The 24,031-nt window shown below is 53.3% G+C and overlaps 1 protein-coding gene across 8 annotated transcripts; it reads right to left on the bottom strand.

The window, feature by feature from the left end:
* Positions 1-984: 984 nt before the first annotated feature.
* FLOT2 (flotillin 2) lies at positions 985-23,777 on the bottom strand. 8 transcript variants are annotated; one of them, XM_055796301.1, is made up of 11 exons: positions 23,675-23,771; positions 14,897-14,978; positions 10,028-10,118; positions 5,400-5,523; positions 4,849-4,967; positions 4,291-4,404; positions 4,079-4,198; positions 3,446-3,660; positions 3,074-3,257; positions 2,758-2,907; positions 985-2,605 (listed from the first exon to the last, which is right to left on the bottom strand). In XM_055796301.1, the coding sequence occupies exons 1-11, from the start codon at positions 23,721-23,723 to the stop codon at positions 2,567-2,569; spliced, it is 1,287 nt and encodes a 428-aa protein (XP_055652276.1). In that variant the 5' UTR covers positions 23,724-23,771; the 3' UTR covers positions 985-2,566. The 8 variants fall into 8 exon arrangements, with proteins under 8 accessions (XP_055652276.1, XP_055652275.1, XP_027646748.1 ...); XM_055796300.1 differs by lacking the exon at positions 10,028-10,118 and adding an exon at positions 11,980-12,070 and having other exon boundaries at positions 23,675-23,760; XM_027790947.2 differs by lacking the exon at positions 23,675-23,771 and adding an exon at positions 22,694-22,781.
* Between the last annotated feature and the right edge of the window lie 254 nt (positions 23,778-24,031).

Genomic DNA, 24,031 nt, shown 5'->3' on the forward strand with positions numbered 1-24,031 from the left:
CCTAGAGCAGGGACACAGGCAAAGTGTCCCCAAGAGTCCCCCCACCCCAGGTGAGCCCCACGGGATTATCCCCATCCTGCCAGCCCCACTGCCCACTCAGCACCCACAGCGCCTGAGGGCAACACAGCCCTGTAGCCCTGCACCCCACAGGGCAGAGGGACCCCGAGTGTCCCCCAGGCCACCACCACAGAGCTGGTGTGGGGACACCCAGGTGCCGCAGGGGACCCCTCGGAGCAGGGCCGCCCTGCCGCAGGGCATGTGGGACAGGGCCCTTTGTCCTGCCTGCACCCCTGCCCAGCCCCGGGGGCACGTGGAGGGTCCCGAGGGCAGCCAAGAGCCCTGCTGCTGGTTGCCACTGCTCCTGCTCGCCGGCTGACCCCGAGCAGGATGGTACCCCCAGAGCCACCCTGCTGTCCCCCAGCGCAGAGGACAGTGCACAGGGCTGGGACGCGGCTCCGGTGGCAGGGTGAGGGCACGGGCTGTGCACAGCTGGCAGTGGGGCAGGGGACATGGTGGTCGCATGAGCTGCTGCCACCAGCCTTGCAGACAGAGCCTTCGGCCCACGCCAGCTCTGCTCCGAACCCCAGGGTGCCACCGTTGGGGCACCCCACAGTGACCAGCTCCCCGCTTCAACGAGGGCAATGCAGCTGGCGCTCACCAGCCACCCTGGGTGGCTCCTGGCTCCATCCTCACCCGAGTGGGACCAGGACAAGGCTCTACCCTGAGCGAGGGTGGGCCAGGAGCAGCCCCAGGGACACGGCGACCACGGGGAGGCTGCGAGCTCCCAGGAGCCGCACAAGCTGGGATCTCCCTCTATGCGCGCCTTGATCTCCCATCCCAGTAGGAATGCTGCCCGCTCCAAGACCAGCACCCCCTGGCCAGTCAACGCCACGGCCTGTCAAGCACCGGCTCTGGCACTGCCCTGTGCCCAGGGGTGCCACGGCAGGGGAGGCGGGTGCAGGAGGCACAAGTCGAGAGCCAAAGCACGTGGTGACAAGGTTTTATTATCGTACAGCAGTGGCGGTCGCAGGGTCGCAGGCATGCACACGCACATGCAGATAGGGTGCCTCGCCCGGCACGCCCGCCAGCAAATGCCAGATCTGCGCCGCTGGTGTGAGCACAAGCAGGGGGCTGATAACGCCAGTCCTCCCCACCCCGGTGGCAGGGAGGGGGACGCAGTGCCACCAGTCTCACAGCGGGTCACTCCTGGCAAAGGGACCGGCCGGTACCGGAGCACTGCCAGGAGGGCAGACGGGGACCCAGGTCCCTGCACCCACCCTACGGCAACAGGGCAGGTGGCACCGAGCCATGGGTGAGCCATGGCAGAGGGACCCCCAGCACCCTGCAGTGCCTGCGCAGGTCACCGCCAGGCTGACTTCGCGCATGGGTTTGTCTGCACCAGCCACACAGAGCGCAGGCGGGGAGGCAGGCGGGGAAGGGGCAAGGGCCACCGCGAGGCCCTGGTGGCACTGTGAGGAGTACGGGACACACAGGGGACAACCACTTTCACATTGTTACTCAGGGCAGCAAAGCCACTGGCCGTAAGAGGCGGGGGCTGAGCGAGGTAGGGGCTTCTGCATTGTCTGCCGGGGTATCCCCTGCCAGCCCCCGGGGGCCGCGGCACCCCCCAGGAGCATGGTCCCCAGGCGGCTGCACAGGCCATGCTGGAGGAGCCTGTCCCCACCGCAGCGCCCTGCCCGGTCCCTGCCTCCCGCTGACCCTGCGCCTGGAGTAGCCGTGGGGGTTGAGATACACCAGGGCGCTCAAGGGACAGCAGGCTCGGTGGCTCCACCTCATTCCTGGAGGATGGGGTGGCTTTGGCACAGCGCAGCTTTTTGGCATTCCTGGTGGTGGGACCTCACCAAGCCTGGCTCACAGCAGGGCTCAGCTGGGCTCCATCAGCCCCCTCCGAGCTCTCCTGGCTCCAGATCCTGGGAGGAAACTTCCCCGAGGGAAGGCAGCACAGGAGTGGGCAGCACCCACTGGCAGTGCCGGATTGTCGCCCTCCCAGGGAAGTGCCTGTCCCCTCTGGGAAGCCCAGCCTGGGCAGGACTGAGTTGCCTGTGGGCAAGACACCGAGGTGGGAAAAGCCAGCCACAGCAACAGCTCGCGGGCAAAGGCAGGGGTTGGGCAGCGCCAGGAGGGTGGCTGCGGCAGGGCAGGGAGTCCAGGGGAGGTAGGTCCTGCCTGTCCTCTTCCTACAGCTCCACGCTCCGTGTCCTGCCGAGCCTCTGCTCTGAGCTCTGGGCGGCCACCCGAGGACAAAGAACAGCAAGGCACCGGGACTGCAACACCAGACAAGCTGCCAGTCATAACTGAGGATCGGATCCAAACCCTGGCCTGATACAATATACAGATAATTACAAAATAAATCCCCTCCCACCCTTTGTAATAAAAGAGCAGCTGATTGGACATGCATCTTTCTGGCCCTACAAAATAAGGCACCAGAGCTTAAAAATGAAACTCCGATTGTCTTTGATATAAAAGGAATTCCCACGTGTTGAAGGCAGTTGATGTCCGAGTGCATAACAGGGAGTGATCTTCACTAGCTTTGGGTTGGCCAGCCTCATGCCTGGGTCCCGGTAGCTTTCTGGATCAGGGGAATCTGTAGGAGGGGAAAAGAGAAGCTCTGAAGGCTGGAGGAGGGGGAGGCAGGGAGCTGGGGAAGGAAAGGCTCCCTAGGAGTTAGAAAGTTTTCCGGCAAGCCCCCGTGCCCTACGAGCTGCAGGAATTGCCAGCTGCCAGTAACCGGCTCACCTTTGTGAGATCCACACCAGTGATGGCACGCACGGAGGCGGGGATCTCAGCCAGCAGACGGTTCACCTCCGACGTTGTGTTGTTGCTCTCTCCACTGAGAATAACGATCTCGTCCACTTTGGAGAGGGGAGCAGCAACTTTGGCAGCGATCTGAGAAGCAGGGAGGGATGAGCAGAGTCAAGGTGCTGCTCACCAGCCTGCTGGGCAAGGTCCCTGCACACCACGTAGGGCTTCACTGTGTCCCCAGGAGACCTGGCCCAGCCTGGGACCTCCCCACCACTTGGCCGGGAGCAGAGGAAAGCTGCTCCCTCCTCACCTCAGGCAGTGCATCCAGCACTAGAGCCAGCTGGGCAGCCTCTCCGTACTGCTGCAGCGCTTCAGCTTTCAGCTTCATCCTCTCCGCCTCCGCCATCCCAATGGCCTCAATCACAAAAGCCTCTGCTTCTCCAATCTTGCGGATCTTTTCCGCCTCCGCCTGAGCCATGAGGACTTGCTTCACCCTGCAAAGGGAAACCAGCCCTCCAGCAGCCCAGAACCCCGCTGTGTACCCAGCACTGTTTCCCTCTCTCCGTCAGCCACATGCCTGCCCTGCAGCGCCCACGAGCCAGGTCTCAGCACAGCAGCCGCTGCACCTTGCTCCCACCTCACCGCAGCCCAGCACGCAGCCGGGCTCAGCGAGCTCACTCACTTCTCGCCCTCAGCAATCTGCTGGATACAGTAGGCTTCAGCCTCCGCCGGCCGCTTCACGGTGGCTATCAGCTCCTTCTCCATCCGGATGACTTCCTTCTCTTCCACATCGATCTGCTTCTTGCGCTGCACCACCTCGATTTCGATTTCCTCCTGGCGGATCTTCTGCTGCTCCCGGGCGCTCTGGAGCTCATAGGCCAGCTGAGCCTCAGCAGTCTGCACAGGGAGAGAGGAGGGGAGAGTCTTGGCCATGATCTCCTGTGCACAGGCATCAGGTCCTGAAAGCAGACATGGCTCCTGCTCCCAAACCTCTGCCCAGGGGTGACATCTCAACCCTCAGAGCTGCACTTGCTGCCCTTCCCTGTGTGCTCTTTCCACAGCACTTGAGCCCAACCAGCTCCAGGTTCAGCTTGGATGACCCTCCCCACCCTTTTCTCTCCTCTTAGTCCCACCTAACTGTTGCAAACACGACAGGAATCTGCTGCAAGGAGCTTCACCCTGTGACAACAGAAACCTGGGTTTCTCCACCTCTGGCTCTCCTCACGCATGCAGGAGGTGGAAGGTGACAAGTCCCAGAGGACTTGCTACCCCGATCCAGCCAGGGAACAGCAGCAGGCTGTCCGATACCTCTCACCTTAATGTTGACCTCTTCACTGAATGCAGCTTTCTGCAATTCAAAAGCCCGTTTGGAATCTGCTATTTTGGTATCAGCCAAGAACTTAACATCCAGCATTTCTTTCTTGCACTCTGCCTCCTGCAGAGAGGAAACAGAGAGCAGAGCTCCAGGGTGAGCAGCTGGAGCAAAAGAGGCTGCCCTGGGGAAGCCCAGCACATCTCCAGACTCACCCGAATGCCAGCATCTCGCTCCGCTTCTGCCACGCCAATGTCTGCATCCCTTCGGACAGCTGCAGTCTGAGTCTTTCCCAGGGAGCTCAGGTAATCCACTTTATCATAGACATCCTGGAGAGGGGAAGGTAAGTCACAACCACTTCAAATGAGTGACTCTATCTTGCTCCCTTTCTGTTGAAGCTCAGAGCAATCACTTGTGGGTTAGGCCACGGTCAGAACGAGCCATGTCAGCCTGCTGCCAAACAAAACGAGGCATGACAGGGAGAGGCAGGCTCTCCTGACATCTTCCCTCCGGCTCCCTGGAGGTTGGGTTATCAGCGAGCTCTCTCCACCAGCCGTGTTTACAGAGGCAGCTACCCAGGTGCTCTTTGCCCAGCCGCCTGGATACAGGACATGCTGTGGGCGGCTGCCATGGAAACTTCCGGAGGGCTGGGGCAGGCTCTCAGCTGAGCCTTTCAGCCAGCTGCAGCAGAGGAGCCAGCGCCAGGCCCTGCTGTGCTGCTCCTACAGCTCTGCCAGCTGCCCCACAGCGCAACGCCCTCCATCTGGGCATACCTTGATGGTGAAGCTCAGGATCTCAATACCCATGCGACCCACGTCAGGAGCTGCCACTTCCCGCACCAGCTTGGCAAACTGATCCCTGTCCTGGTAGATCTGCTCCACTGTCAGGGTACCTGCAGAGGGAAGGAAGGCAAAGCCTTTTATTTGGAACAAGTAACACAAAATGGCGTGGGTCTAAGCTCAGCAACATCCTCATTGCCCCTAATCTCTTGGTTTGGGCACAAGGGCGTAAACCTCTGCCCAGGCCCTGCAGTGTGCACCACCATCTCCGCCTCACAAGCACAACCACCACACACACAAGCTACCTGTAACCCACGGGGGCTCAGACATCTCTTACTGCAGACACCGAAAACTCATTTATCACAACACCCAGCCACGCGGCAGGAGCTGCTGTAAGGGAGGAACAACCTAAGATGCCACCTCTGCAGTCAGCAGAGGAAGCACCTGTTGTGGCTGCTGCGGTGGCAGCAATACTGCTGGGACCAGCCAGCAGAGAAGGGAGAAAGCTACTCAAGATGCCTTCAAGAGTGTGAGCCCCTCCGCACCTAGGATGGAGCGCAGATGCCCCTCCAGTGTCTGAAGGACCACGTTCTTCACATCCTGCACGTTCTTCCCCAAGAATTGCTCACAGGCCACAGCCAGGAGCTCCTTCTCGGTCATTATCTTCACCTAAAGACAGAAGACAAAACCAAAGGAGCTGAAGGTGCCTCTGCAAAGAGGGACAGGCACCCAAGAGCAGCAGCAGCAGCAGAAGCAGCAGTACCACCACCAGGCTGCCAGGCACCCGTGCTACCGATGCTCTAAGGGACCATGCTGAGCTGTCACCACGCTGAGCCAGGCCATGGGACCAAGCAGGGAGCCCCTGCTCACTGCTGCTGGGCAGAGCCCTGCTGCAGGCACACACAGCAGCACCAGCGTCCAGGGCAGACACTGCTCCAAACCCTGACTGCAGCTCAGCGTGGAGAGGTGCTCCCTGCAGCCAGCTGTCCTGCATCGGCAGCCACTGGGTGATGAGGGGACAGAGATTGACCCTTCAAGTCCCACATGATGAAAACCTTACCAAAGAGCCCTTGCTACCAGTTCAGGCACTGCACCAGTAATGGACGTAGGAGGAGAGGGCTTTTTATTACTACCCCTGGCAAAAAGCCATTTAGTTACCTTTCTCTTCCTCCTCCTTCACTAGAATTAATTTTTCTGACACAGGAAAGGCAGAGAACAAGGAAGAGTCTGACATGCCCAAGAAGCAGCTTGGTAACAGGGGCTCCATTCGGTGTTCCCTGCAAGGAGAGATGAGACGAGATGGCCGTAGCACACTGGTTTGTCCTGCTCCTGGCTGGGAGCTACCAGCTGCAATTTGCAGTGACCCCAATGTGCCAGGGCAAGGACCTGGTTGTCCTGCTCCGCATGGTCAGCCTGGTAACAGTCCCCAGGGGTGGGACACAGCTGCCCCAGCACTGCTTTCACCTCCCACAGTCAGAGCCAGACGTAAAAGCACTCCCAGATCCAGCCAAGCCAGGGTCTTCAGATGATCCTGCTGGTCACGGGGCTGCCTTTTAAAGGCAAAGTGGGTTAAAAATCTCTGTGGGGTATGTGAGGCAGTGGAGCTTTGTGCTCATGGAGCTTTGTATAACCCAGCTATGAGGTGCTACAACCCACCAAGGTGACAGCTCCTAGCGGCCAAATCCAGTCCGAGGGCTCAGGCAAAGCCTGGACACAGGGACATATTTGCGTCTGGCAGCACCAGCGAAGGAAGCAGGGCCACACCAGCCACGCAGCTCTGCTGGGACCTCTGGGCGCTAAGTGGGTCCCACAGCACCCTCTCATGGAGACATCTGGGCTGGGCAGTGCCTTCTGTCCCACGAGATGCTGGTGGCACCCTACATCCTGCCCCAAGGGTCCTGCCTGGACCTGCTTCTACCTACAAGGCCAGCACAGCCCTGGCTCAGAGCCTTCCAAAGCTTCAGGTGCTGTACAGGGGCCCTCCGTGGCTCCCAACACATACTCTTGATGTGTTCACAGCCTATATGGTCATCCTGACACCTACAAGACCACTCTTCAGGGTTGAACTGCTGGCAAAAGCAACATAACTATTTCTTGAGAAGGTCTGCTCTGACAGCTTGCAAGTCCAAAATGATCCTGCAGCCAAACCTGCAGAGCTGAACAGCAGAACCTGGCCCCAGCACTGCCAGGACAGCTGGGACCAGCCACCACCTTCTAAGGGGACCAGAGGTGGACCATGTTAGATGTGGTGAGCTGACCAAGGCTCAGCCACCACAAGCCCACCCCTAGGAACAGGAAGAAACACCAACCTGAGCTGAGCTTATTTGCTTTTGCAATTTTTTACAACTTGCTTACTTGCCAAAAAAAAGAACCTTTGCTTCTCAGGCTGGGTCTCCCATTCAAAACACCAAACTGAATCTCGGGCAAGCGTTGCAATCCTCCTCTTTCTCCCCAAGACCTCTGGGCTCCTTACTGGGCCAGGCCACAGTGGTTTCTGGTCCCTGCCCCCCGGGCCAGCAGTGTGCACATTCTACACAAGAGGGAGTTGGGAGAGCTGCTTATGGAGCTGCACCCGGGAGCGTGGGCCCTGCGCAAGGCTCATCCCGCACCCAATGGGAGGTTTTTGCAAATACCAAAACCATTTAGACTCAGCAGCAACGTTGATGGGCGCATCTGCCAGCAATTCCACCTCTCTAAACAATCCCCACCCTTTGGAAGCTACAGAGAGGACAGTCAGAGCATGGAGCAGGATGTTCAGTAAGAGAATCTCTGCAGTACTTCCCAGGAGCAAGGAACAACTCAGCCTCTGTCAATAAAGCCAGCCAGCAGCCTGCCTGCGCTGGTAAAGCCTGGACAGCTGGAACAAGCCTGGCTGAATACACAGGTCAACCTACCAAGCAAAGGTTGCACAAAACAAAAGAAGAGTCGAGCAATTTGCGCTCAGCCTGCTTCCAGTATTTCAGACAGGGCACTGCGACTCTTGGTGCTTCTTCAAATGTCATTCCCATCAGAGAGGGAGTTTAGCTGGCAGGGAATCAGAGAGCCTCCACAAAACAATCCCGTCTGGAGGATCGATACTGCCGCACCCAGCTCCAGCCAGCTGCAATCACAGCGAGGGGTGAGCAGAGACAGTCCAATTAGCTTGAGGCTCAGAAAAATGGTACAGAAGGATATAAGGATATAAAGCCCAGCGTGGCCAAAGGCAGCAGCACCCCAGTGCACCCAGCCAATACAGACAGGAGGTTACTGGTGAGTACTCATTACATGCCTCTTCAAGAAAAGAACAGCATCCTTATGCACATGGAGCACTTCTATCATTACAGCAAACATTTAAAAAGATGTTTCTCTAGTAATAATTTGTTTGCTTTTTTTCCTTTTTTGCACAACCTCTTAAAAGAAAAATGTTTGCAAATTTCTGCAAAATTCCCCCAAATCCTGCAAAATTAAGGTAACCTCTGCCATGCGCATCTCGAACTGCCTCAAGCCTGCTTTCTGCACGGCGATTCCTTGCATCTCACAAGCCTAGGTCTTTAAAATTAATTGACAGTGGGGAAAAACGAACAGTGAGAAGAGAGAATAACATGAATGAGATTAAATGGGAGCTGCATTTTTAAGTCAAGGCACCCGGTGATCCAGCCTTCTGCTACCATGCGCCGCCCAGCTTAGACCATTTCGCAGGCAATGAAAGGATGTCCCAACACTAGGTTAAAAAGGAACACTGGCTTCACAGAAATACTTTTTCCAAATACAAAAGGAAAAGCCTACAGATTTATGAAATGCGTGTGAGGGGAGACATGGGTGAATGCATTTTGCCACCCATACAAAGCCCACTAGTGGTTATGTGACACATTAGCAGCTAAATGGATAATAAAGAACTCGAAAATTGAAACTAAGGGTACTGGTTCACATCATTAGTGCCAGGATGAGCCCAAAACACTGGCTCCTGTGCTGGTGCTCCTGCACGAAGCCCCATTCCCCAACAGCGGCAGGGTGATGGATTACCCTCTGTTGAGTCATGGTCGTGCCCAGCCCTTCTGCCATGTGTGACAATCCAGAAACCACTCCTAGCTGAATTCATATTCTCACTTACGCGGAGACACAGCACACAGCTCCTCTGCAACGTCAGTTTAAAGCAGATCGATGAACCTAGGGAGGAATGCACTGCTCTGGAAAGCACTGGGTGAACTCTGTTAAGCGCTTGGTCTTAAAAGGGCGGCAGCAGCCACAGTGCTCTTCCCTGGGGGGAGCCTTTTGACGCATGTGGGATTTTGGTCACATCACTGCATCACTCAGCAGCTCCCCTTGGCTCCACTGCTCACCGCAGGGAATGTGGCAGTCACTTCTGCAACAACAGACCTGGACACACCTTGGACACGTGGTGACCACAGCCTTGTGTGAACTGAGAACCACCGTCTTGGTTTTACACACCCAGAACGAGCTGTCAGGAGCAATTTTCAATCAAAGCATCCAGCTGCCTATTTGGGGAGTCAAATTCTATCAAAAGCTAACAACATTTTCCTCCCAGCATCCTCCCTAAGGCAGGACCCGGTCACAAGGATAGATTCTGTATCAAGGCAGCAAATCTCAGAAGCTAAGAAATGCAGGTGTTTCAGTGTGCTCCCACAAGCAGCAAGAGCTGGTTTTCACGTATGAAGAAGGCTTGAGAGAATCAAAATTCAATTCACACCAGGGATTTTACAGACAAATTTTAGTGCCTGGAGGGACTAAGTTCTTTCTTTAAGCTTTAACTCACCGTGAAGAATTACAAGGTCCACATGCTAATAATAATAATCCAAAGCAACATAATGCTTGATACCATCTCAGGAGTGAATGGCTCAGTCCTGCAGGATCACACATAGCTCCAAGGGCACCGCCGTACGTCAGCGTTCCACAAACAGATCAAGTCACCCACACACACCTCATTTGCCACGTGGACAAATAAGACACCAGAAAAAGGAATGATTTGAGGGAGAGGAGGAGAGGTCACAACTGCCTTCACAACATGGGACATGCTGTAGTGTGTTTTAACCAACAAGGACAGTGTGGTTTTGCACAAGAATTTGTTTCAGAGCAGTTGGCTTCTGTTTCTAGACAACAGTAACCTCTTAAGGGGAAAAACCAGACGGAAGTTAGAGACATGCATTCCTGAAATGATGTTTTGGAGTTACTGTACCTGTGCCACACCTGTGACAGTTAAAGCTACCCCCTCCGCCGTCTCTACGTCCTCACACCTGGGCTGTAACGTCATTATCTCTAGGGAAATCCTGCCAAAAAACGTAAAATATTTGCACGTTTCCAGGTAACACACACTCAGCTCTTCCCTTTGCATCTCCTGCCCCGGGCTACCTGCCGCACTCATGTAAGACAGGTAATGTAAGACAGGTGCAGAATGCAGCCGAGGGACTACATCCGTGACTGGAGACAGACAAGTCACTTTGGCCAAGAAACAGATTTTCAGATAACGCTTAAAGGCAATTTATCAGCAGAGAAAGGCTGGGAACCAGACTGGAAATGGTATTGTGACCCTTTCCCTTCTGCTGGGCTCATGAGGTGGCCAGAAGCTAGCAGCTTGAGGACCCCAAAGGGCCCTCTGTCAGAGGCTTGCTGTGCCATGCTGCCCAACGCTGGGGCAGCGTGTGTTCTTGCTGACTGGTGTCACTGGTTTAAAAGCACAGCATGGACCCGTGATGCTCCTGCCCACCCCGCACTGCCATGGCAGCAGGAGCCCTGGTGCTTGGCAGAACCTAGTGCTCACGCTGCAAGAAGCAGCCGCGCCTTTGCCCTCACTGGGTTAGCGTTAACACAGACCTACCCCCTGATCTGGTTCACCTCTCCCTCTATTTTTCCTGTGTCCCATGACCCAAAGGCAGATATAAGTGAGTCTCCAGCTCTTTAGGGCTGTGCTCGTGTAGTATCAGGCACCCAAGAACAGATCCTGCAGCTCCAAAACTTTCTCCTGGGCTCCAGGTACTTTGGCCAGACCCGGCAACTTGCAGGTCATGATTTGGTAAAACAAGAGACATGCCTGGCCATGGCAGGTTCTGCTTCAGGAAGCAAAGCCTGGCTCTCGTGTCAGTCATAACAAGCCGGGAAGGCACTGGGAGTCAGGAGAGGGAGCCACAGGGCAGACAGCTTGTGTCAGTGAACATTAGGTCAAACATCTGAACCATGAAGGGGCTGCACTGGGCTGCTGCATGTACACCAAGTAGCTCCAGGATTGGCTGGAAGTGCTGAAACATATCTCTGCAAGCTCATGCCTGCCTTGGCCACTGTCCTAATTAAACTGGCATGCAAACTGGGAGCTGATAGAACAGATCCCACTGTCCAGGATGCGCACAGGCATTTTTTGCCATATGCGTTCACAGCTTTAATCAGCTAGTGCAGGATTTTAGCCTTCTGAAGACCTAATCTATAATTTGAATTTAATTTCAATACCGTGCTACTTCTTAGCCAGGAAGTCACAGGGATGTTTGGTTATTACTGCCACACTGGTTCATAAGTGCTCACAGTGCAAACACTAACCCACTAACCCTGTGTGTTGCAACTCATCCAAGGTCTCTATGCTGTACTTTCAAATGTGACAACGTCCAAAACTGGCCCTGTCTCTATGTGGAGGAAGAAGGGCTGAGTGGAAACCCATATGCAAAATGGCAGAGCCAGGTAGAGTTGCAATTTCCCCACGTGTACAGGTTTTCTTTTGAAGCAGCACAAAATCTGCCTTCCCACCTGCCCCAAATCCTGCCCAGAACCCAATCTGGCCTGCTTGTGGCTCCACACAAAAGGCGATGCCCTTCTGCTCTCCACCAAGCACACAATGGAAACAGTGCTGTCAAGGAAAGGGTTACAGTTGGAGCAAATGTCTGCAGCGTTATCAGAAGGAGCCAGTACAGCAATGCTGAATCTGGAATTTGCCAAGTATGCATCTGTCTACATTACCTATAAACTGTGGAGTGCACCCCAGGGCAAATGCCGGAGAAAGGGAAGGAGAAGAGGCTATTGAGATTTCAACTGTCCCATTAGAAAACCATTAGTTTTTATGTTATCCTGCTGCTGCTGCTGTTGCTGCTGCTCAAAACAGAGGGATAAAAGGTTAGACACAATGTTAGGAAGCTGGTGGATTATTACCTGTGCAACCCCTGTTACGTACAGTGGGACCCCCTCCGACGTCTCAATATTCTCACAGCGACAGAGGATGGTCATAACCTCCAAAGACAGTCTGAGCAGCAAGGAATAAGGGTAGGACAGCAAATACACAAAGCAGTTATCAGAGAGTAAGACACTCTTTGGAAAGGACAGACAAGACTTTCAGGTTTTGCCTTTTCCCTCTTCAGTGTGCCTTCCTTCCTCTGCCCGCACCCCGGGCTCCGTAACGCTGGGCCAGAGCAGCTTCCCTAGTCACAGCGGGGAGCGTACAGCGTCTCGCTGCTTCTTTTAATGAGGATAAACAGGCTGGGGGCTTGTCTCCACCCTGCATCCCTTAAGTCACCACAGATGAAACTGAACCAGGTATCCCACCTGGACTGCCACCCTGGAGTCAGCTGGCATTCTCTGTTGGACTAACCTTCACACACAGAAAATTCCTTTTTGTAATAATCTAGATACTTCTATACCAACATTTAAGAAGGGCCAGAAAAATTAAAATGCCAGGGCTACCCACCCCTGGCTAAGGCACTGATGAGAGAAAGGTGCTTCCAAGTGCTGTCCTGAGAAGCTGAATAATACCACTGGGCTCCCCTGGAGGCATGTAAGACCATGCTGGCTCTCTCATTGCTTTTATTTCTGACCTTTAATCAGGGACAGGATTTTTTTTTTCTTTTTTCTTCCCAATCCTCAAGGTTGCGGCAGGATAAGAGCCCAGCACCCTGCCAGCTCTAACTGTTCCTTTTGTTCCCAGGTTAGTGCTACCTGGCGGGATGCCGCCGACAGGAACACAATCGCTGCTGTCTCTCTCACTTTCAGCACTGGCAGTTCCAGAAAAGATGTCCTAATTTCAGAGGAGGAAAACTGCCTCACTCTTCATGTTAATGCAGTGAGCTCCATCTGGGGCATTGCTTACGGTATTTGGGAAAGGCTCTGTTTTCAAAAGGAGAATTAAGCCCCGTATCCCATGGCATGAAGCGGGGGTATAGATTTTAAAGTAAAAGATCTGTTTGGCTGCTGGCATTCCTGTCAAGAGCCCCATTTGCTAAATAATGCACACACCTCTATCATATGACAACTCATTCCTGGCAAGCAGTTCTTGGCCCTGGGCTCAGCTTTTGCTTAATTTAATAAGTCAGCCTCCCAAATACATCTGTTATCTCCTGCAAACGGCAGGTCAAGGTCCTGCACTGTTCTCTGGGCTTCGGACACAAGAGGAGCAGCAGAAACCATTGGTTCAAATCAACAGTTCTCCCAATGAGATGCCTCACAAAAATTAATGAATGAAGCTTGTCTGGATCAAATGCAGTCCTTAAGCACTGAGCCCACAAGCCAGGCCTTTCCTTCCCCTCCCATCTCGTACAAGCATCACTGGAGAGCCCGAGTTAAAGCAGTATGTGTTAGCTGAGACCTCTTCATGCACCTGGAGCACTACAGTAGGCTCTCGTAGCAATCCCGAGTACCAGCCACCTGGGAGAGGACCTGAGAGCTGTGGTGAGTCAGTTGCCAGCAGCAGCCAGGACCCCTTCAAACAAGGCAAGCTGCCTGGCCCCCAGGCAAACAGCAGCTATGGCAGTGTATCATCTGCAGAGTGAGGGCAGCAACATGCTCACTTTGTCCGCTGGTGGCAACACGTGAACAGGGAAAAGAAGTGGCAAGATCAAGCAGTAAGGGTTAACTACAACCTCTGGCCATCGCTTAGTGCAAAAACCCAAAAGTCACATCTTTATCCTTTTCCCTGTTATTTTTTACACAGACGGAGGAACCTGCATCGGTGAGTATAAGGGAGGTGCTGGGAGAGAGTTAACACTTCCACAGATCCTAAAGATGAAAAGCCACGTTAGCAGGACAGCAGCACTATCACAGCATGTTAGTTCAGAGACCAGCACAGTGAGAAGCAGCAAGCAAAATCCACAACTAAGGAAAGGGAGAGAGAGAGGAAATCCCGCGGTTTTAAATAGGAACACAGTCTGCTCCCAAGGTGACAGCAGTCAGCTTATCTTTAGAAAGAGAGACTCGAGCAGCAGGAGAGGGCGCTGGCCCACTGCATGCCACAAACGTGTTTGTTACTGGGTGAGGGTTTGGGCCGTACTGGGCAGAACTCAGCTCCTCTTATGAACTCATGGATGAGGCAGCCCTGCTGCCCAGCACCTCTGCGAGAGCCTCGTAGCTTTGGAGCGCTGCAAAGGCAGCAGCGGAGCAGAGCAGGGCTCTTGCCTTCCTCAACACTCACTGCACCAGCACAGGAAAAAACACACTGACCACCCAGGCTACGGCCCTCTCAGCTTGGTGGGTGTTACATAAATAAAAAACAATGAAAAAGGAAAAAAAATAAAGAATGAAAAAAGGATATCTGATTGCCTTGGGTTTGAGGAGAGGTGTGGACAGAGAGGCCATTTGAAAAGTACTTCAGCTGAAAGCATGGGGTTTCTTTTCTGTCTTTTGCACTGCATCTTTTCTGTCTTTTGCACAACTGTCCCCACGCAAACAGCACAGAACTCCCCCATCCTGCGGTTTTGTTTTGCGCATCATCGTTTACTGTCAGGTAAGCCTAAAATGACAGGATTACCTCCTGCATAGCCCTGGACAACCTCAGCCTCCACCACTCAAAGCAGAGGATGGCCAGAAGCTGTGCCGTTGTGAGTGACCCTACATGCCCCATGCTTCAAGGCACCACACAGGGCACATATCGCTCCTTCCAGCTATTTACAGCCCTGTACACAAGGCAGCCTTCCCGCGAAGGACCAGGAGCTGCTCACAGGCAGAGGGCTGGGCTGATGCTCATCCATGGTTTCATATGCAGTGCCCAGTCCCACGTTCCTAAAGATACTGCTGAGAGCCCCACTGGGATGGCTTTGCCTAATTCCTACTCCAAAACCACAAACAACAGGGGTCTCCTTACCTTTGGGTGTCAGTAATGCACCACCAAGCCCAGGCCCAGCCTCCGTATACATACTGCTTTACATCAGAGCCACAACAGCCACCTGCAGCACAGCAGAGAGATGTAGGGATTACACATCAGCACATTGCTCTCAGACAAGGAAAAACCTGCACCCAGACCGAGTTGTGAGCAGAACAACTTCCTAACAAGCCTGCCCAGCCTCTGGGTGCTGAGGAAAGGGAATCCTGGGGGATCATCGATTCCCACAGCCCCTCAGAGCAAGGGAAGCACCTCGGCTTGGCCGCATTACAGCAATGAGTGCTACCAAGCCAAGCTCTGCAGCATGGCCCAGAACAATCCAAGCATGCCTGCAGTATCTGATAAATAATGAACACACAAAACTCTTTCCAAGATCCACAGCAGCCCTGGAACAGCCTTTGGTCAGCCATAACGCAGCTGGCCACTGGGAAACCCAGTGCTCTTCCTCACCTCCATGGGCTTCACATGGCAATTTTCCAAAGGCAACCTTTCTTTAGTATAGTCTTATAAAATTGGAAAATAGTATTTGTAATAATTCGGTATGACAAAGAATAACACACAGAAAGAGACTGTATTTCAAACCAGGGTTTTATTTTAGTTTTGTTAAGCAGTTTAAGCACTTACAGCAACCAGAATTGTAAGTACATGCTTCAGTATCTTTAACTATGACACACCAGCTCTGTCGTGGAAAGCCATGTAAGAAATCCATCTCCTTTCCCTCACCCCACACTGCAAACCACCCTTAAACCCAACAAAAAGCTAGCAGGTCAGCATTTGAGGAGGGAAGAACCCTCAAGTTCCCTTGGGCTCACCAAAAATATCTCCTAGTTCTGGCTCGTGCAATTACTACAGCACATGAGGCTTTGCTGGTCGACCGCAGAGCTGGCTGTGCCCAGAATTCAGGCAGCATCCAGGGCTCTGACAGTTTAAGATTTGACCCCACTGAGGTCAGACGATGCTGTCTGGATTTCCAGATCTTTGATTCAAGGAATAAGATGCCTGCTACCTTTCAAGAGAGCGCCCTGCCAGTGACCAGCCCTAGGTTTCATGCCTGGCAAGGGAGGAGCTCTGCAGCTCCCTGGCTCGGAGCAGGGCTGCGAGCTGCCATCTCTCAGGCAGATCAAGCCAGCAGTCCCTCCCTAGTCTGTTATCCATAATCACTTCATACAGCAGCCCTCAAGGGCCTCAGCCAGGCAAACACTGTACCAACAGAGCAACAGACAGTTTCAGCCCTGCGGGACTTATCTACACAGGCGTGATGGAGCCAGTGCAGAGGAAGCGCAGGGAAAACAGTGTGGCTGCAATGCTGTGGGAGCTTCGCATTGTGGGAGGGGAAAAGGAGAACTATGAAGCCAGCAGACGGCAGCCACACAAGACAGCCCTTTCAAGAGAGACAATGATTATTAAGTTTGTTGCAGTAGGTCAAAATGAAGAAGTAAAGCCAGCACACATCCAGGCCAGCGTGCCTGCAGGAGGGGGAACTCTTATCCTCCACATCCTCCTCCCCACCCCCAAGTGTTTCACCACCTTCCGCTATCAGCTAAAGAGCCTGCCTCACCGGCTTCCACATAATGGCTGATAAACCAGCAGATCAGCCGCATCTACAGTTTTTCACCCTCCAATTTCTGGGGGAAGTTAACACAAATTGGAGAGGGATCTACACACTTTTTTCAGGTCTCCTGTGCTCCACAGCGTAGGGGAATATTCTCCCGTCACCTCCGAGATGGCCTCTGGATAGCTTTTTCCTGTAGCTGGAAGGCTAGGAGTTACAGAGACTGATGATCCAATATCCTGCAGCATATTAACCACAATGCCTTTTAATGCTTCTTGGAGGACGTCAGCCTGGTTAGCTCAACCTTTTAGCCAGGCCCTTGTTTTCCAAGAACAGGAAGGGACGTGTTCCTGGCAGTCAGGAAAGGCAGCTCCACACGGAAAGCCGTTTTATTTCACAGGGTCTGCGTGATCTTTACCAAACTTCTGGTAATCGTTTCATAATAATGTTCTGCGTAAACTCTGCACCCTAAACCCACTGTTGTTACAGGAACATGCCTCTCCACAAAGATGTTTCTTTTCTTCTGCAGGAAATACCTTATTTAGTATTGCACCCAGAGTGAGCCCCATGTTTACTTCCCAGTGCTACACAGCATTGCTGCACAGCAGAGCTTACTAAGATAGATTATATGCCCAGAAGTGTTCAAAGCATAAGAAAAACAGGGAAAGCTAACACGTAAAACAGGAGCAGGATGCCAGCTGGTTGCTTTCACGCAAGCTGGACGTCTAAGCACATCAGAGCTCCATCCTAGTAACGTGGGTCAGATGAGCTGAACGCTCATTTTCCATTGCAGTCCTGCAGCCGCTTTCCCAAGTCTGAGAGAGCAAGTGAAAAAAGAACCAACAAAGCGAAATCTTTGCAAGGCTAAAGAATAAACCCTCTTGCACAATGCGATTTGGCAGAGAAATTGCCTTTTCCAACTATAATACGCCCACTGTTCTAGCAGCCCGGGTCTCACAGTCACTTGGCCATCGCTTCCACAAACATCCACCGTGCCTCTTCCGGGGCAGTGTACAGCGGCCAGGCACACTACAAACGGAGGATTCATAGCCAGGAAGCTGCCATCCAGCTTGGCCTCTTCCCAAACGAAGGGGTCCCATGTTCAAGTAAGAATTCCCAGAGCCAGGAGAAAGCACGTTGTCTGTTTTTGTTTGCTGGTTTGTTGTTTTGTTTTTGGTTTTTTTTTTAATGAAATGAGATTAACCACTTGGGAGTTTGCAGATAAAGGGAGCTCTCAGCAAATGCAGGAAGCTGCTGCCCCGATGGATGGCAAGCAAGAACGAACAGGAGCCCAAACAGTTATGGGGACACAGGGCTCAAAACATTAAAGCTGGGACAATTTGAGGTTGTGAACAAGCTCTGTGTTGTTTGCTCTCCCAAGGTACCTCGAGGCAATGAGTTTGTATTCTGGCAGGAAGCGGTGAACGTTCCGAAATCAGGTCACGGTAAACAGGCCGCTACGATGGCTCAGTATATTCCTTCCCCAAGACTGTCGCAGGGTGAAGAACAGGGCAGACACCGCTGCCTTCACCTGCGCAGAGAGAGCTGCCATCTTCCCACCTTGAGCCAGGGCAATCTAGTGCTGGAGTCACCTCTTCCCAGAGGACCCACCATCAAAGCTGGGAATAAACAGCTCGATCCAGCTGGACAGCAGCTGGGTTTGTTAGAGAAACGGCCCCGTGCTGGGAAATGTCATGGGGTGCTAACAAGTGAGTGCAGAAAGGCAAGGAAAAAACTGATAATTGAAAACAGTTATTGACAAAAGACATAATGAGAGGGGAGAAAAAGGAAAAGGTATACACAGAGAAAACCACATAATAAAGCAGGGCCTAGACTAAAGTCGGTGTCTGGTTCTTAGGCCCTGCTATGCATATAAATTAGGCTTTGTCCACATGCAGAAATGGTACAAGGTTAGCAAAAACTAATTTTAAAAGATGCAAGGTTTGCATTGAATCCATAAAATCCTTCAAGAGTCACTGCAACAGATGAAAGCAGATTATGCTGGCTGGCTTGTTTTTGATATAATCTATATCAAAATTACTTGGTTTAAGCTATGAGTATCAATGCTAGAGTTTGAAAACACACATTTAGCTTAACTCACCTTACATGCAGAAACTTGGAGAAGACAAACCGCAACGAAGTTACACAACAAAACCACAGGGATACTACCCCAGAATTCCTCTTGGAAACCAAAAGGAAAGCCCTGAGGCTATTCTGTCCACCTCCTCCTCCAGCTATGCTTTCCAAAGAGTAATTTGCAAGTCTTGGAGATTTAACAAGCACCTGACAAGGGAAACCTTGAGCCCCACCACCTGCATAAAGCTGAAGAACTACCTCCCGAAATGGAAATATCACAGAGAAGCTGCTTAAGTTGCCTTTTGTGCAAGTGGTGAATAGCTGTATTGAGCACCAGACTTGAGACAAGCTGTGATACTGCAAGCACGGAGCATCACGAGCAGCGTGAAATCAACCGCGGGGAAAGATTTTTGGCTAGCCAAAATGAAGGACCTAACTCTGCAGGAGCACTCAATTAAACCTGGCAGGTGACAATCAGCGCCACTAGAAGTTTTCTGCATGGCTTGCCTGGTGTGAAAGGTAAAATACCTCTACCTCAACCCTGGGGAATGGTTTTGAACTCTGGCTCCAGAAGCACAAATGCAGACAAGGGGCAAAACCCCATGCAAAACCCAGATGAAGCTGCCTGCTCCTTCCCACACACGCTGCTTTTGAGGCTGAAGAACTGGAATTGCAGCTAGCCACCATCACATCAGCCTGTAGCTGGAAGCAGAGGTGACAATCTCCATGCCATCAGCCCCACCACGAACGTTAGGTCTCAGATGGCTCTTGCTGCTCACCTTGTCTTTCTGCAGGACACAGCCTGGACTTTCTCATTCCATTTTCATGTAATCGACTGTTCTCACCTATGTGTAACTCTCTGCGTTTCTCCCTACTGAACTGCATCATATTTCTTCCAGACCATTCGGTCAATCTGTTGAGTTCGTTTTTATGCTAATCCAGCTCTTCAAAGCTCTCAAATCCATTCGCAGCTCAGTACTGTCTGCAAACTCAATAAACACATTCTCGATTCCATTATCCAAGCCAAAACAAGGAACTTACTTGATAAATCCTTTTAGCTGAACAGTGAGCCACTGTCAAGTTCCCTGGCAATGGTTTTCCAGGCAGTTTTGTATTAGTTTTATAGTATCTGAGAAACCAGTTCCTCCTTGCACTTTGGACTGCAGGTCTCTTGCAGGAAGGGCTTGCAGAGCCTCAAGAAGCCTTTATTTCAGGGTTTCAACTTACAGAAGTGCCATGAAAATAGCATAGTCACACTGGTTGAAAATCACAACCAGTTCTTCTTGCAGCAATAAGAGGGTTGCAGTAACAGGATGTGAGACTTCAGAGTTACTCCAGAAGGGTTAACTACCCCTGACTGCTGGGCTACAGCAGGAAATGGTTACACAAAACTGGAATTAACTGCTAGCTCCCTTTGACAGAGATCAAGGAGCCCCAAAGGGTGCTGCACTAAAGTAAACTGAATCTGGGCTGGACCGTATCTCACAATGATTTCTGAGAAATCGTAACAGTGTAACAAGCCTTAGCAAAGGCAAGGTGTGCAGTATCTGCTGCTTCTCCTCATTCCCTAGAGTGCTCACTCACCTGGGAGGGAAGGCAGATCAGCTAGACACAGCTCATACTCAGCAAATACACGTAGTTGTCGTCTTCTAGGCATTTAGGAGCCATTTCTTTCAGTATTCTCCTAGGAAATAAAGCTCAGCTGACTTGGCTGCAACTCCCCTGACTTTTTTTCCTCTTTTCCCACCCTGAACTTTTGCTGAAACAGCAGTTTGCTCCGACACAGAAACACAGCGGGCTGTGCCAACCTTCCTCTGTCACGTATGTCCAGGTGCTCACCTCAAAGCTCCTCTGGCTGCCGGACCATTGCTGCGTGGTGTGACCCTGCAGCCCTCGACAGCCAGATCGAAAACGCCCCAACTGTACAGATTAAGGCAACACTCTTGAGTTATGATAACTGTAAGAAGAATACAGCTATAATAAATTACATCTCATTATGAGACTCTGCAGAATTATTCCAGTGTTGTATTTCAAAATTCGCAGATCGATCCTTAGCCACAAAAGCTGCATTCACTCAGACTGTAACCCAAACCCAGCAGCATGCACCTGAGACAGCCTATTAGCTGGTGAGAACATTCGGCTATCAGGATGAACAGGTACTTTGTGTACCTCCCTGAAAACTCGACTGGCTCCAGCTGCACTTGGAGGCAGCTCCGTGACGGGCCAGGTCCCTGGCAAAGCCTCCTCAGAACTTGCACCAAACCTCACTGGGAGGCTCCCAGCACCGCTACCCTCCAGCACAGTTAGACCCACATTTTGGAGGGACCATCATTGCCTCTGTTGGGCTTTGTGAAACATTCTTAAAAAGCCTGGACTCCACATTTCATGGGCGGATTGGCTAACCCAGTGCAGTTTCTTAGAAGATCTGTGTTGCTCAACGGGGGAAGGACACAAGCACCAGCAGAGCGCTGACCCATGCCTGGGAAGCAGATTCCCAAATAAGGCTGTGAAGCTCCTGCACACACAGATGTTCCCAAGGCAAAGCTGACTGCTCCTTGAGCACAGGAGGAACTCAAGTGTCTCACAAGAAAATGAAAAGAAAGATCACTCCTCAGAAAAAAAAACATAGACTGGGGGGAGGCACGTGACTAAACTTCCTTCAAGATGCACGGGCTAAATTTACAACCGACAGAGAAAACTTGCATTAGCTTCATGATTTGGAGGTGCCTTCCACAAAGTGAAGTCTTTCAAGTAACAGCTGTATCACAATTCAAGACAGCAAGCCAAAATCCTGCTTTTAATATTGTTTGCTGTTGGTCTATTATTTCCCTTTCCCCTCTCTCCCCAAATTCAACCTAATATCATGCAAGTAAATGCTGGGCCCAAAGGTTGTCTCTGCTTTTCCCCAGAGAGACATGGCCAAGTTCCTGGAACTACAACTGCTTGTAGTTACACGCCTCCCACTAATGCCCTGGCATTTGCTCTACACGTAAGCACAGAGGCACTGCAGGGCTGTGGGGCTCTGCAGAGCTCCCATAACCTCTCAGCTTGCCCCAGGAGCTCGCAGCTGGTGCTCTCAGGAATCAGCAAGCATTGGGCAGCAGCAGAGTAAAACTATGTCTGGTGGCAGCACCGAACATAATTCTGATTCGCAGAGCCTGGTGTAATTTACGTTGCCTTCCCAGAACGTGGCTGTACATTGAGGAGTGTCCTCAGCTCACAACTCCCAGCTGTGGGAAAACAACGCTTGGAACTGCAAGCAGATGCCACAAATCCCTGCTGGCTCATCCTGCAAGCTGTGTTTTGTAAACTTCAGAGCTGAAGAGAAGCAAACCCAAGCTTTTAGACTGAAGGGCATCCTGGCACACCTGGAGCAGAACTTCCCAATTCCTCCCGCTGGATGTGACATTTTACCAAGCACTGCCGATTTTGAGAGGAGTCTCTTTGGAGGGAAGCGCAGCATCAGCTCTAGATCCCAGCTGGGAACTGCAGAGACATGCAGAAGACCAGGAAAACTGCAAGAAACACTGCTGCTCCAGGCAGCTGGTGGGTGTGGTTTGTCACTCCTCAGAAGCAGCTGCCACAGCAGGCATATTTGTTTCCAAAACTGCAGCCTGCTTCTGGCAAGTCCTCAGTAATTCCCGTAACAGATCTGTTATCCAAGACAGATGAACTGGTAACAGACCAGCCAGAAGCAAGTACCGCAGCCCACTGGAGGCTTTGGCTCCAAAAGCATAACAATTCAGTTTCACGTGCATGCCAGAGCTGTGGTCATAGCACACCCTTTACATTCACACACATTTTCTCCCAGGTGAGTTTAGGTCTGAGCATCACATCGCCTGCCACAAAACCAGTCCAGTGTTGGCAGAAAGGATGTAACATGACAGAGGACACACAGAGTGACCAACATCTGTATCTAACCTGGTTATTACCTCACACTTGGTCCCAGCCTGTCACACAGCAACATATCCAGCCCTTACAGCAAGCTGTTACATCACCTAACAGTAATTAAGTCCTGTCCGCATGCATCCGGGCCTATGCCAAAGTGCAGTCTGGAGCTTCAGCGGAGGACTGAAGCAGCTACAGGTTGAATCAGACAGAGGGGATTTCACTGTTGGTTTATTTAACGCTAACCTAAGCAACCAGCTCACCTGCTAACATCACACGTATCTGATGGGCATCAACCGCGCCCAGTGCCAGCACCACCAAGAGGCAAGGTGACATGCTAGTGACGAAGCGGCAGGAGGATATGATGGATGAGAAGGGCACCCCAGGGACAGGCCCGCCGTGCCCTGCCCCAGCAGGATGCTCACACCCAGCTCCCCATCCCCAGCAAAGCCAACCTGCACCCCAGGAGTGGGACGGCTTCTCGGTAAGCCAAGGCACAGGCTGCTGGCAGTGGCCCAGAACCCGGCAGTCTCGCCAGTGCCGTTGCCTGACATCATCTGACAGAGCAGCCCGGGGTGTGCTGCAGGCACCGCCGCCTCGCCCACCGCCCCCTGCGCTGCAGGGACCCCACCTCGGAGCCCTGGGGTCCAGGCGGCAGGGAGCTGCCCACCACCCCTGGGCACCCGCTTGGCAGGGGCACCCCCAGCACCCCAGTGCCCACCCACAGCCGGACACCCCCCAAACAACGCCACAAGGCTCCCTGGTGGCAGGGATCCCCCCCAGCGACCCCTCAAGGAAAGGCCTCCCCCCACAACATCCCAGTGCTCCTTCAGGGGATTCCCCACCCCCAAATCACAGGGGGCCCTGCAGCAGGTACCTCCAGACACCCCCCACGCCCCCTCTAAGGCAGGGTCTCCCATTCCCCACCAGGGACCCCCTCAGTGCCCCTCCATGACAGGGACACTCCCCAGAGCACCCCCAGGCCCCACCATCACAGAGCCCCCCCAGTGCCCCACAGCCCCCTCAGGACAGAGACACCCCCCCCCACACCACATCGTGTGACAGGGACCCCCCAAACCCCTGAGAGACCCCTCACAGCCAGGGCCCATCGGGGGCCCCTCCTAGCAGAGCTCACCACTAAAACACACCACCCCCCCAGTTCCCTCAGGGACATTCCACACACACACACACACCCCCCCAACCTTGACAGGGCCCTCCCAGCCCCTGCGAGGCTCCGGCCGTACCTGACACCACCAGCGCCTCGTTGGGCCCCACCGTGTGGCAGTTGCCCATGGTGCCCGCGCGCCCGCCACCACCGCGCGCCCGCTCCCACAGCCCCACGCGCCGCCCGCCCCGCCCCGCCCCGCCCCGCGCCGCGCCGCCCGCCGCGGGCGCGACCCCCGCCCGCCGCCATCTTGGGGAGGTCGGTGCCGCGCCCCGGGGGCGGGGCTGAGCGTCCCGCGCCGCCGCCATGTTGGGCGACGCCTGTCCGCGCGCGCGCGGGAACATGGGGCACGCGCGCGGGAACATGGGGCACGCGCGTGCGCGTGGCCAGGAGCGCGGGAGGGGGGCGCGCAAGGCGCGGCGTGTGCACTGCAGCG

Source organism: Falco peregrinus, chromosome 2 (assembly GCF_023634155.1).
Source record: "Falco peregrinus isolate bFalPer1 chromosome 2, bFalPer1.pri, whole genome shotgun sequence".
In the NCBI taxonomy this organism is placed as follows: Eukaryota; Metazoa; Chordata; class Aves; order Falconiformes; family Falconidae; genus Falco; species Falco peregrinus.